Genomic DNA, 15,851 nt, shown 5'->3' on the forward strand with positions numbered 1-15,851 from the left:
AGACACAAAAAGAATAAAAAAACTTTATTTTCTCTCTCAATGTTTTTTCTTTTTTCACCTTTTGCCCTTTGGCTTGGGCAAAGCACTGTTGGTCGGTCCAACTCCCATTTAATTTCAGATGGAAGTTGGATTATCTTGGTTATTGAGGCCAATCAAATAAAGAATAAATTATACAAAAATAGGAATTAAATTTAGATTAATTAGAGCAATGTATTCATTATTTATTGTTATCAAAGATTATGAGAATAGAAACAACAATCAAAGTTGATTTAATTTGCACTTCAATTTCCATCACAAGGAAGAGTTTGCACAAAACGATGAGGCCCTCACCAAAAACAATAACAACCTTCATACCTTCAACAAAAAGAACAAAAGTTACTACTAAATGCCCTTAGAGTTTGTTTGAATAATTATAGCGCCTGCCATTGTTTCTGTCCAGCAGGATTCTAGAATAAAGAACTAAACAAGCATAGCAGTGCCCTAAATAGATATATCAACAATAAGTTGAAAAGGGTGGGGATTAAGAGACTCATGCTGTGAGCTTCTCCAATTCCTCCACGGCATAGTTCAAAGCATGAAGCATCATTTTCTTCACCTGTTTCATACAAAGCTGATATCAAAAGAACATTCATCTGTCTGAAAAGGGACACCCCTACACACACAAAGCTTTCATATTAACACACACACAACATAACATGGTATGACAATATGACAAGGGAAGTCAGCTAAACCAATTTCACAAAGCCAACAACAAAATTTGTTTTGAAAGAAGGTTTGAATTTAAAAAGTATTTTAATGAGAAAAAATGTAATTTTTATTGGCAGAAAGAAAATCCCAGCACGGATCATTTTCTTGGTATTCTATTGACATTAATTTTTAGGTGCCATTTTTAAACCGAGCCCAAGAGCTTTAACATAGCCCAAAACCTAGGATCATTGCCTAGAGCAAGGCCAGGCAGCCAATAAGCTGTAATAAACCTTGAAAGTGGAAACTCAATTCCTCCCAACCACTTGGTATCAAAAAAGAAAAATGAAAACATGGCCTAACAGCAAAGTTGCACAAAGAGCAAAAGAAAATTCAACAAAATAAGGTTATGAAATAATTTACCTCTAATTTATCCTCTTTAGCCCTATGGTTGTGTGGTAGAACCCGAAACTCCTCAGTTAAACGGATGCATTCATGAATGTTTTCAGGAGACACAAAGTCAAGAGCAACTTTTATGCATGACTGCAAGTGGCACAAAATACTAATCAAGAAAATAGTAACAAAATGATGCAGAAGAATGCAATCAACTCAAAACTTTTATTAAGTAAAATAACACATTAATTGGCCCATGCACACAAGCATACAGAACAAATTAAATCTGATTGCAAACAAAATGTATTTGTTGTCCAAGCTCTATGTGTGAAAGGAAATCAATTTTTCACATAAACCACATTATATATGCACAACCTGCCTCTACATGAGTAGTTCTCTTTTGCAAACTCAAGGACCCAAGTACGGCTTTGCTACCAAATTCTCCAGACATTACCATCTACGACTTACCCAGAAATAAAGTACAAGGTAACAGCAGCAGTTGCAAAGAATTAATAAATAGAAAAGGGAAATTCTGAGCATATTTAGATATTACCATCAAAATATTCCCCCCATACACAGATGTGAGTGTAAAATAATTAGAAGTCAAAAAAGAAAGTGGAGAAATATTACAAGTTACTGGACATGTTTTTAGAAACTGCAATTGTCTAAATCAACTCAAACACTTTTTCACTATTAGCACAAATAATCACTAATCTATATTGCAATTTTTAGCAGGTGCACAATCCAGAGAGCAGCACACAGAAATGATGCTACCTTACGAATCATGCAATGAATCTAATGACTCCAAGACTTATTATACAAACCAGCAGCAGGTTTCCTTGAAGACAAGATTTGAAACAAAAGTAAAAAGTACGAATTTCACAATTCATAAGTAAAAAAAGGAAAATAGAATATCTACTACGCTTGACCAAAGAGAAGTGATAAATGCAAATGCCGCAAGCTCAAAATGCTGTGTCTATAACCTAAAGAATACTTTTTAGTCACATACACTGGAGCTTTTGTAATTAAATCTTCACATCAAAGTTATGTATTGCCATCTCTGTATTAAAGAGCATATCCAAGAATTTACATGCCTTGAGATTTCTCACTTGATGAGGACAACCAGCAGGTATAAATATTGCCTCTCCAAGTTTCTGCACAATGGTCCAAGGCTCAACTCCTGCAAAGAAGCATCCAAATTTTTATGAAAGAAAAAAGAAATAATCAAGGCAACTGAGCAACATCAAATAAAGAGCTAACCAAACTCCTCCTTGAGCTTTCTCTTATGATGCATGGTCAGGTAGAAAGTCTGATCATGAATCGGATGCACAACCTGTCACATAAATTCATTTCCATTCACATATGTCATAAATTATAAACAAGATTTTTAAAGATAAGAGCACATTATCAAAAGTGGGAAAAAAAAAGTTATTAGTCAATTTATCATCTAATTAAAATATAGCCAAGCATTCCAAAATATCTATTGCAAAATTCATTTAATAGGAATGACTGGTACACCACAAACATGTCAATGTCCACAAGCACATGTACATTATTCGTAACAGGATAACTACCTGATCCACTGGAGAGCCATAAACATGCCTGAATTCTCTATGGTGCTTCCTAAGGTATTCCTCAAGTTTGGGTACATCTTGCCTACGAAAAATATCCCAAACAGCCCCACCTCCAGATGCTTCCATTGCATCACGAACATATTGAGAAGCACCACCTACAGAACCTTGCTGACAAGCTTTATTTGTTGAACAAGCCACTATAGATTCATCTGTTGAACCAGAAGAGAAAGAAAGGAAGCAAATGTTATTTTTGTTAACATGAAGGCATTATTGGAAAACGAGAGAATGAGACAAAATTAGATAGAGAGATCACTACAATCCTCATTTAGATAAGGGTCCAACACAAGGAGAATGTTGAAGAAAGAATTAAAATGATGAGTTAACAACTCAAGCAGGTGTTTAATATAATATTATAGAGAATGCATATTTCAAAAAGAAGAATCACCAGAATGAGCCTCATCCATTCTCCCATCACGTTCATCCAATTTAGATTCCTCTTCATTTTGAAATAGTTTAGACTCTGACAATGAACTTCGACAAGATTTCACTTTCTTCTTTCTAGTTTCACTCTTCCTCTTTGGAGCCTTCACAGCTTCAACCATGACATCTACATCAACTTGCTCTTTCAATGGCAAACAAGAATCTTTTTCAGTGCCATTAAGAGAATGGATATTTGAAAATGAAGTATCAATGGTATGAGCCTCATCATTTCTCCTGTTGCTTTTTTTCTCCAATTTAGATTCCTCATCATTTTTTAACTTAGAAGTTTTCATCAGCAATTTGGACTTTGAGTGTGAGCTTTGACATGATTTCACTTCCTTCGTGCTAGTTTTACTTTTCCTCTTTAGAGGCTCCACAGCTTTCAGCAAAAAATTGACATCTACTTGCTCTTTCGGTGGCAAACAAGAATCCTCATCGGTGCCATGTAGCTCTATTTGATCTTGGCCCACATGCCTCTTTTTCAACATTTCTATATCAGCATGCTGCTCAGAGGTAAGAGTAACATCTGCTGTGTGCATCAAAACATTCACCTGAGTTGTACAAAAGCAACCACATAGTTACAAAATAAAAGGCAAAATCTTAAATTCTTAAAAGTAGTTAAAGACTAGGATTTAAGGCTTGATGATTCCAAAGATGCCACATTAACCACCAAAGCTGCAATAATAACATTTCTCAAATGAGCCACTCAGCAAGCTATTGCAACATATACTGAATTTGCGTACCGCATCTGACATGTCATAGTGAAGCTTGGTCACTGAGTCTCCACGTCCAAGCTCGTCAACAAATCCATAAGCTATATATGTTTTTGGACCAAGATCAGGCTTCAAGCAGTTTGCAGGCAACTTTGCTGCAACATTGAGGATGCCAGAGTAAGGATTTGTGTATTCCAAAAATGGCAAGGCACTGACAAGTTCTGCACAATGGCGTGGTAAGAGCTCTTCAAAGAAATTAGATGGAGGCCAATCTTTTAGTTGCAGCAACTTAGGCCAAGAGTTACTATGTGAAAAGCCCTTTAAATACCCCATGAAAAACTTATGAATATTCAGTTCAACCTGCATTTAAAAATGAAATTAATATCAACATCACCCCGAAACTAAAACATTAAAAAGACAACAATGTAATGATACTTATTTTTGTCCTCTCGTATTTAATGATTATGATCATTAAAGTAAATAATAACTCAAAACAACTTGCCTCACAAAAGTCAAGACAATCAATTGCTCTCACATTAAAGTTTGAGGAATCTTTTTTTGATACATCACATATTGCACGCCACATTACCATTGGCTCCCAACTTAAGCCAGAGGTTAATTCAAGAACATTTCTAACAATCACTGGCTCTCCCTTAATCCAATGCCACCGAAATTGCTCTAGATCCCCCTGTTGTATATCCTTGGCTGACGGACTATACAAGTAGTTATCACTACAGTCTTTCCGAGATGCTGATAACCGTAATGCATCATTCACAGAGCCAATCTCATTATCAAATTTCAGACAAGAAAAATTTCCTCTCAAGGTTCCAAGTGTATCCTCAAGTTTATGGAATTTAACTAATCTTTTAGCTTTCATTATCAACATTGAAACCCGACTGACTGGGAACACGCATTTCAACTCCAAGCACTCATGTCCACAACCACCCAATCTTTCAATTGGACAGGGGATGTCACCGTTTCCCTTCGCTTGCCACTTAGATAGTAGCTTGATGAGTTTCCTAGAACTTGTCTTGTTCTTTTTCTTATCTAATGGTAAAGGTAGAGCTTCCCCTCCATGTAAATAGGCTTTCCCTCTATCAAAATATCTTTGGACCATTTTATCTCCACCCCTCAAGCATTTATCCCGAATTTCCCAGCAACAAGTAAGGCAAAGCTCGTATGAACATTTTGGGCAAACTCTATGGAGATCAACTATAGAAGTTTTGCAATTATTGCTGCCATGAAACATGTAAAATCAGCTAATTTTGACAAATACAAATATATATATACATATTAATGAAAACTAATTTTTAGTTTTGGAAACGGAACCCACCAATACAAACGTTCATAATCATCACAAACAGCCTGTAGCACTTCTATCTCTGATGGCTGTAATCCTGCCCCAACATTCATCATTTAACAAAGAATGAAGACATGAAGGAAGTTTCGCTTAGTAATAAAGGAAAATGCAGTCATTCCATTTAAATGCTCTCGACCTTGCCCATCTTTATTTCCAATAGGATGGCTATGCTACAAGTTATCCAGAATTATACAAGTGACACATAGTTATTTCCTAGTGTCTATAGGTACCCAGACCAAAACTGTTGACAAAGAATAATCACAATAAAACCAAACTTTTAAGGCATAAAATTTAAGATATGTATGCCTTAATCTGATTGATGATCCCAAACATGTAAACCTTGACAATAAAAAGGGAAAATCAGCTACTTCAGTAACACGTTCTATGCATAAATGCACAGGCAGGTAATTATTGAAAACCCACTGTTGTACAGCTCATACCTTTGATCTTGGCTTCAAGCACTATTTCCTTCTTTTGCTCCTCATAAAATTGTTTCAGGAAAGGATACAGCAAGGATATAAGATAATTCAAGTGGTTTATTTTTTCCTCTTTATTCGATGGCATTCCAGAGTTTTTGACATCCTATAGAATGAGTAAGAAGCACCCACTAATAGTCAATTAGAGAAAGAACCCACTAATAGTCAATTAGAGAAACAAGAAAAAATAGAATTGAGGAAAGAACAAAATGAATCAACAATGCTCTCAATATTAACCTCCATAAGTTTGTTCGATTGCAGACATTGTCTGCAATTGCAATTTTTACGGCAAAACGGGCATGACTCTGCTATTGCTTCCTCTGAAAATTGTGGATACCTATATTCAAAAGTTAAAGGCATAAAAACCCCACAAAATTACAAATATAAGCAACAAATTTCAAAGGGAATAATGATCTGCTTGATTACAAACAGTAAACACTCATTTAGGAGCTTAATTAAATTTTCCTTTTAGAAAACGTTAAAGTAAAATACAAGTGAAAAATAGAGTACCATTTTTTTATGCATGAATCACAGTAGCGTTTACGTTGACACTTGCCGCAGGTCATCACTCTGCTTTTGAACCTATGGCACTGATGGCAATAACCTTCCTTCTCTTCCTTACCCTTGTGCTTGTTAAATAAAACGAAGCCAATTCCTCAATTCGGATTTGATAATTAAGGGGAGAATGGGGGGTAAAAAGGCCTTTAAATTCAAAACCAAACTCACATTGGGGAAATTTTCATGAATTACCTCAACTTCCTTTTCAGCTGACACATTGGGAGTCCGCTTCTTCCTTGAAGAACACTCAATTTTGCCACCATTTCCGTCTTTCTTCCCCTGTTAACACCAGCCAAACCCATAAAAATCATTAAGAAGAAAAGAGAAAGAAAAGCTTTAAACAAGTAATCACAGAGGGGCCACTCTCTTGTTTCAGCGTAGCCATCTTGGCACTCCTAGCCCTTCGTGAACAAGGCTCAACTTCTCTATCATTTCCATCTCCCTCGTCTGGAATAGAAACACCCATTTCTTCTTCTTTTTCTTGTTGTTGGCTGTGGTCTCTCTTCCTCCTGGACCTTGTAAGCACAGCAGAAGAACAACAAGAATACCGATCACCATTATTCTCCTTGTGATGACTCAAAGGAAGGGTTTCTACGGGTTTTGGTCTCACACTCCTGTGGTTATTTCTCCGGTGTTTTTCATGGAGGAAATGAAATTCACAGTATCTTTGAGCGTGGACACGCCAGCGGTTACAACGCCACCCACCTCCACCACTTCTCGCACAACGTAGCTCGTCCGGAGGTGCTTCAAATGGAACTGCTGCAAGGTCACGAAAGGACAGTACTCCCACTGGCTGCCCTTCTTTCATGGTGTTCTTTCAGGCTCTCGTCTTACACCCTGGGAGACGAAAGAACAGAAAAGTATATTTTTTTGGTTTCTGGAATTTGGAGGTACGACCTTGATACGGACTACTGATGAGACTTGTGGCTTGGTTGGTTTTTTTATTTTATTTTTCTTTTTAATATCATTTTAAAACTATTACATTTATGAATTTAATTTAATATTTGCCCTCCAAATTAGAGTTTAAAATTCGAATTTACTTTTTCCAATTTCCTTTTTCCCACTTCCAAGTCTATTAGAATCAAATCAAACTGGAATGGTGCCCCGCTTCGCATGCGGTTCGCCTTTTCTTTTTCAAATATTTATAAAAAAATTAATGTCAAATAGAAAAATTTTGTAAATAATACTAATAATAGTAAAAAAGAATACTTTTAAATTAAAAAAAATTTTGAAAATAATAGTAGTGAATTCTTGTTAATAAAAAATCTAAATAGCAAAATACAAAAAAAAAAAACCAATATTAGAATATAAAAATAACTTTTAATACCCTACGTGTTAAAAATCAAGAAGGAAGGAAAAGAAAGAAATATAAAACCAAAAATGCCCAAATGCCTATTAAACATAATAAAATACCAAGAAGTACAGGTGTTGAAGGTAGAGAAGCTATGAAAGTAAGAATCAATATTGTTGAGATAATAATTATTGTTGTAATATTTAAAAATTTTTATTTAAGAAAATTTAAATAAATTTTTATATTTTTATTTTAATCAAATAAATTTTTATGATTAATAATTAACTAAATCAAAATATAATTTATTATTTTTTGATGCATGACGTTGACGTAGTATATTAATATATCATAATGAACGATAATATGGCATGTTAATTTATTATGATTGATAATAACGTAATATATTAATTTAACATAATAACATGATAATATGATATTTTACACTTTTCATATCAACGTCATGTAAATGCCAAGTAAATATAAAACGATAAGTGATATTTTGATTAATGACAATTAATCAATTATTAATCATAAAGACTTATTTGACCCAAAATAAAAATATAAGAGTTTAATTGAAAAACAATAAAAAAATAAAAATTTATTTAAATTTTCTTAAACAGTTTAGAGATTTATTTAAACATTATGCCATAATTATTTTATAAACAATGGTTATTTAAGTCATCATATTTTAAGTTAATAACATTATTTTATAAACAATACAAAAAATGTGAAAAATAATTAATAAGATATTTTGGATAATTTGACAAATAAAATGAGATAAAGGGAAACAATTGAAGAGCTTATAGTATGAAATTACATTGTTTTTCAACCAATTAAAATACATGATAAACAACTAAAAAAAAAACCAAAAAAGTAAAAAGAAAAAGTAAATAAAGAACAATAAAAAAACATTTGGGCCAAAAAAAAAGAAAATAATTAACAGTTGTAGTCTTTTGTTATTTTAGGAAAATAACTAAATGTGTTGCCTTCTAGGAAATGACAAACAGAGAAAGGCCACATTGACGTGGCTTTAAATGCCATTAACAAAATCGTTACAAGCCGCTTGAGACACTAAGCATCCGGGTCTTCAACATCGTCAGCCCGGACAAAGTTCCAAATCATTGGGCAACCGGCCCAATTGTCCACCCGGTGAGACAAATTATCTAAACTAGAATCCAATACTTCTAATACCATTTGTTTATTTTATTGGTGATGAAATTTGGTAGCCCTACAGGTATATTTGGTCGAAGGAGAGAAGAGCTAAATCATTCCTCCTTTATTCGTACGTCTCTCTAATATCTGATTTGGTTTATTTTTAAATTAAAGAATAATCATTCCTAATAATGATCATTTCTTAAAAACACGAAATTAACTAGTACCAATCTCTGTTGGTATCAATTATTTTAAATTTCATGTAATAAAGCTCAAATAGTTATGAACAACAATAACTTCGCTTATTATGTGAAATTACTAACTTACCGCATCATGTTAATATTTTAATAATAAATTATTAAATTAATAATATTTTAATAAATTATCTTAAACCCAAAACTTACTAAATCATCTTAAAGATTAAAAATAAAAGATTGGATAGGTTTCCTTTAAAGTCGATTTAGAATTTTCTTCTTTGTTATTGATAATCATAATTAATATTTTATTTGCTTCTCATTTTTTTTTTAATGGCAAGAGTATTTCATAGATAAGAAGTCAGATGCAACTATTACAAGCAGGGAATCGTAAGGAGCAGATCCTCAAACAATGCTCAGAGAGCAAACCACCACTCCCTAGTAAGCATTCCACAAACAGAATTAAATGCGCTTGGAAAAAGAAAAACCAGAGGGGACCAACATAAAACATTAAACGTCAAATATCAGAAAAGGCAACAAAACATAATCAACAAGAACAAAACACAATGACAATAGAACCAAGGACATGTGGAAGCTCAAATCATATGGATTCATCGGGAAAGAGCAACACAGATCACCAATGGGTAGAACATAGGGTTCACAGCAAAATAAGAATTAAAGAAAGGTTGATAAATGTTCGCACTTGATGGTCCCAACTTTGACAAGCCCATCCACTAGTGTGTTGGCTTCCCGATTTATGTGGTTGATGGTTAACTCACTTATACTAGTTTTAAGGACCTCAATACTATTGTAGATGTTTTTCATGCACCATGGGACAAAGATATGATCCGTAACCCAAGAGATGGCATTCTTTGAGTCACTTTCAATATGGAGAGAACAGGAAATTCATTGAGATGAAGGAAAGAAGGCGAGGTTTTCCTTGATGGCAAGGAACTTTTCATAGTTTAAGTCTTCAATGCCCACTAAAGAAGGCGAAAGTCCTTTAATGAATCCATTACAATCGTTGATTGCACCTTCTATGCATACTAGCCTGGTTTACCAAAGGCTGAGCTATCCACATTGAGTTTCAGGGAATTGGGAGGTGGTCACTTTTATTCTATGTTGATCTATGTTGATGAAAACTTTGGTTTTCATTTTCTTGAAGCTGATTAGAATGGGCACAAAGAGGAAATGAGGCTCTGAGATATGGTTGAGAGGCCATTTGGCTTACTCCAATGAGCCATCCTTATTAAGATAAAATCCTTGAGTTGATCAGAGTCAAGATGCTTCCTTTGAAATAATATTTCATTACTACAAAGCCACAAGACCAAATAGTGGAGAAAAACAAAGCATATACCAGATTTCAGTGGCACTTGAATGTGGGTTGGTGTGCTACCATGCCACAATGAAATTGGTTGCATCATCAGGTGGGACCCATTTGAGACTCCAAAAGTTATAGTTATTCATCCATATTTGCCAAGCAATAGGGCAAGTGAAAAAGAGTGTCAAGGTGTTTCAATCTTGGTGCTACACATTGTGTAAAGTGTGTTGCTGTAAATGGGGTTTAGATGAAATTAAAGGAATTGGCAAAATTGACTTCAAGGCAAGCCTTTCAATAGACGTTATTTTTAAAACTTATTTTGCCCCCACCACTCGGTATGTAATGGAGAATAATGCGAATAGCCTTAGGGATACAATGAAGTCAACATCTAACTTTGTCTTGCACTTTACGAGAGTAGACTGCTAGATACACCCAAAGGTTTGCAAAATTGCTCGGCCTTAGAGCCTACTTTCTGTAGCAAGTAGATTATAAGGAATTTGGACGTTTTTGTAGTTGATAGGAACTTAAATGTTTATGTTAGTAAAACACAACACTATTCTTGTTTTTGATTTTTCTGTTCTTGTTTTATTTTTGATTTGATGTGTCAAAATGATTAGTAACAAGCCCTTTATATAGGCTTGCAAGTGTTTCTTCTTCAAGGACACAACCCTTTCATTAAGGCACCACTTTTTCTAAAAAACATCTTTACATTTTGCAAGACATAACCTTTGGAAAAAGGTATTGTTTCAATAATCATCTTATGAAAGACAACTATTCATTCCATAAAACATAATCTTTGAGTTATAATTTGAAACAATAACTTTTCATATTTAAACTTTTGAGCTATAGTGTTTTTTCAATTTGTCTCATAACCTTTGGAGGTCATTTTATCAAGAGACAAAAACATTCACATGAAAATGCACCTACAATCCAATAGTCATACTATGTCACTTTATGTGACATAACTTTTGAGCTAAGATAGCTTTTCATTATATGACATAATTTTTTATTTTGAAAATATACTAATAATCCCCCACCATTTTCAAAATTTTCAAATACCAACAACTTTGGGAACCTTTTACATAAATGAAGGTATCCTACAGATTTGAACCTTTACTTAGAGAGTGTGGTTTGTTCGTGTCTGAATTGAGTGGTTGACCAAGTATTGAACCATCGATTCTTCATTTGACTAGTCGGGTCACTAAACACACACAAGCTTCCATGCTCACTTTGTATCTAGTTTTGCCAACACGTTTTATGGCATTGTGTTTTGCATCCATTCATGAGTGCTGTTAGAGTCAAGCCTTTAACTCCTAGAAGCAGCCACACTTTCGCTCACATAGGTAGCTCCCATCAGAAGTACTCTGTAATTATAGTACTTTAACATATACATGTTATGGGTCTATTAAGAACTTTTGTTCAACCTTACCTTACACATTATGGGAACCAAGCACTACACACCTTGAGATGAAAATATAAATTAGTGCTTGCAATCATTCATGTGGTAGAATGGTCAGTACCCAAGACTTGCAGCTCAGCCACAAGCGTTAAGGTGAGCTCCCACCATTGGAGATTTAGTTGATATGCTTGAGACCCATCCCTTTTGAGGTCTTTATTACCAAGTCTTGTTTTGGACCTTTAGTAAACGGATTCACTAAATTTTCATAAGACATCAGTAATTCTTTATCTTACAATGCTATGTTGAAGTCTAATATATCGACTATTTCCATTGTATGCTTGATTATATGCCTTTGATACAGTTGCTTCATTGTCACAATGTATCAAGATTAGTGCCATTGGTTTAGGCCACAACTAAATTTTATAGAGTAAATCTCTTAACTATTCCGCTTCCTGAGTGTTAGATGCTAAAGCTACAAATTCAACTGCCATAGTGGAGTCTACTTGACAAGATTGTTTCTTAGAACCCTATGAAATAGCACCCCCACCAATTGTAAAAATCTAACCAGTCATAGAAGGATGATCCATTTTGTTTGTGTTCCAACTAACATTTGTATACCCTTTTAAAATTGAAGAAAAACCTTAATAACAAATGCCATAATTCTTTGTATTCTTTAAGTATTTTAGAACTCTATGAATAGCATATCAATGTTTTTTACTTGGATTACTTGTAAATCGACTTAGCATCCCAACTGCAAAAGCAATATCTAGTTTTGTACAAACCATGGCATACATTAGGCATCTAATCACCTTTGCATATTCATTTTGTGCTATTGGCTTGTCTTTGTTAGGTATTAGCTTTAGATTAGAATCATAAGACATAGTCATTGGCATACAATCTAACTTATCATACTTCATCACAATCTTTTCAATGTAATAGGATTAAAACAATGTTAGGCCATTATTGTTTCTCATTATTCTTATACCAAGAATAACATCCGTCATACCCATATCTTTCATGTCAAAATTCTTTGACAAGAACTTTTTTATGTCTTCCACTTGTTCTAAATCAGTACCAAATATTAACATGTCATCTACATATAAACAAATGATGACACCTCTACCATTATGGAACTTACTATAGATACATTTGTCAAATTGATTGATCTTATAGCCGTTAGCTAGTATAACTTCATCAAACTTTTGATGCCATTGTCTAGGCACGTGTTTTAATTCATACAAGGACTTTACAAGTATACATACTTTCCTTTCTTGATTGGGAAGGACAAACCCTTCAATTTGTTCCATATACACCTCTTCATTTAATTCACCATTTAGGAATACTGTTTTAACATCCATCTAATAAATTACCATCTTATGTATAGATACAAGTGCTATAAGCACTCTAATTGTAATTATTCTTGCTACCGGTGCATATGTATCAAAATAATCAATACATTCATTTTGTTTAAAGCCCTTTGCCACTAGCATTGTTTTAAACTTATCTATGGTTCCATCAACTTTCATTTTCTTTTTGAAAATCTACTTACAACCTATTGGCTTCAAACTCGATAGAAGGTCTACCAACTTCCAAATTTGTTTCCCATTATCAAGTCCATCTCATCTTGTATTACTTCTCTCCAAAACGAAGTATCTTGAGATTTCATTGTCTCTTCATAAGTTTAAGGACCACCTTTATCTTCTACATAAAAGCAGTAAGGTATGTATTCACATGTTTTTTCTCTTATACCTTCTACTAAGTACATGAGGAAATCAGATCCACATGTCTTTACTTTTTTAATTCTTTTGCTTTTTTGAATTTCAATAGCCTCACCATTTTCTAAAAGTTTATTGCTTTTTGTTACTAGTTCTTTGGGTCTTGGAATTGAATTGAACCTTGTTTCCTCAAATATAACGTCTCTTGATTCTATAACTGTATTAATGTTATATGAATCATTGGGCTTTATCACCATGAAACGATATGCTTTACTGTGTTCAGCATATCCTATAAATATAAATTCAATTCCTCTTTCATCCAATTTTTTTTCTTTGGTTCCGAACCTCTTACTATGACTCGACATCCCCAAACTCTTAAATAATTAAGGTTTGGCTTTCTTCCTTTCCATAGCTCATAAGGAGTAGTTTTACTCCTTTTGTTTAGGATTCTATTTAGTATATGGTAAGCCGTTAATAAGGCTTTGCCCTAAAATACTTTTCCCAAACCTAAATTAGAAAGCAAAGCATTGACCATTTCAGTAAGAACTCAATTCTAACGTTTCATTACACCATTTTGTTCTGGCGCGTATGGAGCAATAATCTCATGAATAATACCAATGGACTCAAAATACTTGAGATCATAATATTCACCTCCTCTATCACTTCGTAAACATTTGATAAGCAATTCACAATGTAATTCAATTTCATTTTTATAAATTCTAAATTTTTCCATTGTTTCATCTTTAGTATGTAATAAGTAAACATAGCAATATCTAGAAAAATCATTTATAAATGTTACAAAGTATTTCTTTCCACCAATAGATAGAGTACTATGCATGTCACAAACATCAGAATGTATTAATGCAAGTAATTTGGAGTTTCTTCCTACATTAGGAAATGAGCTTTTTGTGATTTTAGTAACTATGCATGTCTTGCACATATCATTATTTACATCAATGTTGGGTATTAACTCTAATTTAGCTATATCATCCATTCTTCTATAATGAACATGACCTAATATATTATTTCATAAACTAGACAAAGTTGCTTTAATATCATGAACATTAAATGAGGCATCAATATAAGTAGAATTAATAATATTCTTATTAATATTAAGTTTGAACATGCTTTCACAAAAATATTGTAATACCCCGCACTTTGATATGGTGGCTAATAAAGCTTATCGGATGTCAATTGAAGTTAATTAGAATGTTTAAAAGTGATAAAAAGTGAAAGAAATAGTTTGAAGAAAAATATTCCGCACGTGAAAAAATAATAATTAAATAATAATATTTTTATTGAGGATGAATTAACGATATAAAAAGTGATTTGAAAGTGAATCAGGGCATAATAAGACATTTTAGGTGCCAAGGAGATAAGTGGAAAATTTTGGAATAAAATAATATTAAAATATTCATATTTTATTCAATGTCGAAATTTTTCATGAAGGAGTATATGGTCAATCTAAGTGGGGGAGAAGAAGAACGAGAAAATTTCAGAGAAAAATAACGTTAATAGGGCCTGTGTGTCTTTATTAAATAAAGCTAGTGCAAGTAAGTAAATATTTAAATATTGTGGTGTTACCGCGTTGAAGTATAAACTTGACATTTTATTGGTACAAGTGTTAAGGAAGAAAAATTGAAAGAAATTGAAATTAAAAGATTGTGGTAGGATACAATTAAAAAGAGTGAAAACCTTGAAAAACAAAATGGTAATTTTGCCATTAGTTTGGTCAAAGCTTCCTCTCTTCATCGTCATCCCATGACCGGTTTTTATCATCACCAGAAGATATTTTCATCTTCTTCCTCACCCATCCAATGCCATTTTCTCCCTCTACCATAAAAAATCAATTTTCTTTCATTTTCTTTTCTTTGTTTTCTTTTCCTTTCTTACTTCTTTTTTTTCCTAACTTCTTAGGCACCAAACCTGCAACTTCTAACACCATTTTCCAGCACAACCAAACCCTAGGAGAGAGAAGGAAAAATCTCTCTTTCTTTCCTTTATTTTCTATTTCTACTCCACCATCACCAACACTTGGATTTTAAACCTTAAATCTCCATTTTTAAGGCTAAAAGGTATATATTTTCAACTTTTGGAATTTATGAATTTATGGGTTATATTTTCATATTTTATTTCCTAATTACTTCAAATTCTTTTTCTTGGAAATATTAGGTTTTTGTTGATCTTTATGCCTCCAAGCTCACCAAGGTACAGAACCTTTAAATTAGAATAGTTGATATGATGGGTTTGAGAATTAGACTAGAATTCTAGGTTAAAAATTAGGCTAGAATGTAGTTTATCAAGTGTATGCCTATTAGAATTATTAAGATTAAATTATGATACATTTAAAGCTATTATTGTTTATTAGCAATTATAGGTTTTAATGGTATTTCAAGACTACCTGGATTAAGATCTTGTGGGTGCTAGTCTTTTTATGTGGCATTGTTAAGGTGAGTGAACTTGTCACGACCCAATTTTCGAGGCCATGACCGACGCATGGGCCCAATGGACGTAATCCACTAAGCCCAAGCAAGCCTATTA

At 33.4% G+C, this 15,851-nt stretch overlaps 1 protein-coding gene across 6 annotated transcripts; it reads right to left on the reverse strand.

Moving 5' to 3' along the window:
- LOC18594944 (lysine-specific demethylase JMJ25) lies at window positions 249-7,175 on the reverse strand. Of its 6 annotated transcripts, none has more exons than XM_018125186.1 (14): window positions 6,606-7,174; window positions 6,407-6,517; window positions 6,191-6,309; window positions 5,918-6,017; window positions 5,645-5,786; window positions 5,178-5,241; window positions 4,347-5,079; window positions 3,875-4,204; window positions 3,097-3,682; window positions 2,652-2,860; window positions 2,338-2,410; window positions 2,172-2,257; window positions 1,108-1,227; window positions 249-595 (listed from the first exon to the last, which is right to left on the reverse strand). In XM_018125186.1, exons 1-14 carry the CDS (start codon window positions 7,044-7,046, stop codon window positions 530-532), a joined length of 3,180 nt encoding a protein of 1,059 aa, XP_017980675.1. In that variant the 5' UTR covers window positions 7,047-7,174; the 3' UTR covers window positions 249-529. The 6 variants fall into 6 exon arrangements, with proteins under 6 accessions (XP_017980675.1, XP_017980676.1, XP_017980677.1 ...); XM_018125187.1 differs by having other exon boundaries at window positions 6,431-6,517; window positions 6,591-7,174; XM_018125188.1 differs by having other exon boundaries at window positions 4,380-5,079; window positions 6,591-7,174.

The sequence above is a fragment of the Theobroma cacao genome, chromosome 7, assembly GCF_000208745.1.
Source record: "Theobroma cacao cultivar B97-61/B2 chromosome 7, Criollo_cocoa_genome_V2, whole genome shotgun sequence".
Classification (NCBI taxonomy): domain Eukaryota; kingdom Viridiplantae; phylum Streptophyta; class Magnoliopsida; order Malvales; family Malvaceae; genus Theobroma; species Theobroma cacao.

What these genes read in the sequence shown, in the direction of transcription:
- LOC18594944 (XM_018125185.1), bottom strand. Translation starts at nt 7,046, where the DNA reads ATGAAAGAAGGGCAGCCAGTGGGAGTACTGTCCTTTCGTGACCTTGCA. An exon ending in ACTATGACATGTCAGATGCG is followed by an intron (nt 3,683 to 3,874) that starts GTACGCAAATTC and finishes TGTACAACTCAG; the next exon opens with GTGAATGTTTTGATGCACAC. An exon ending in AATGGATGAGGCTCATTCTG is followed by an intron (nt 2,861 to 3,096) that starts GTGATTCTTCTT and finishes CTGGTTCAACAG; the next exon opens with ATGAATCTATAGTGGCTTGT.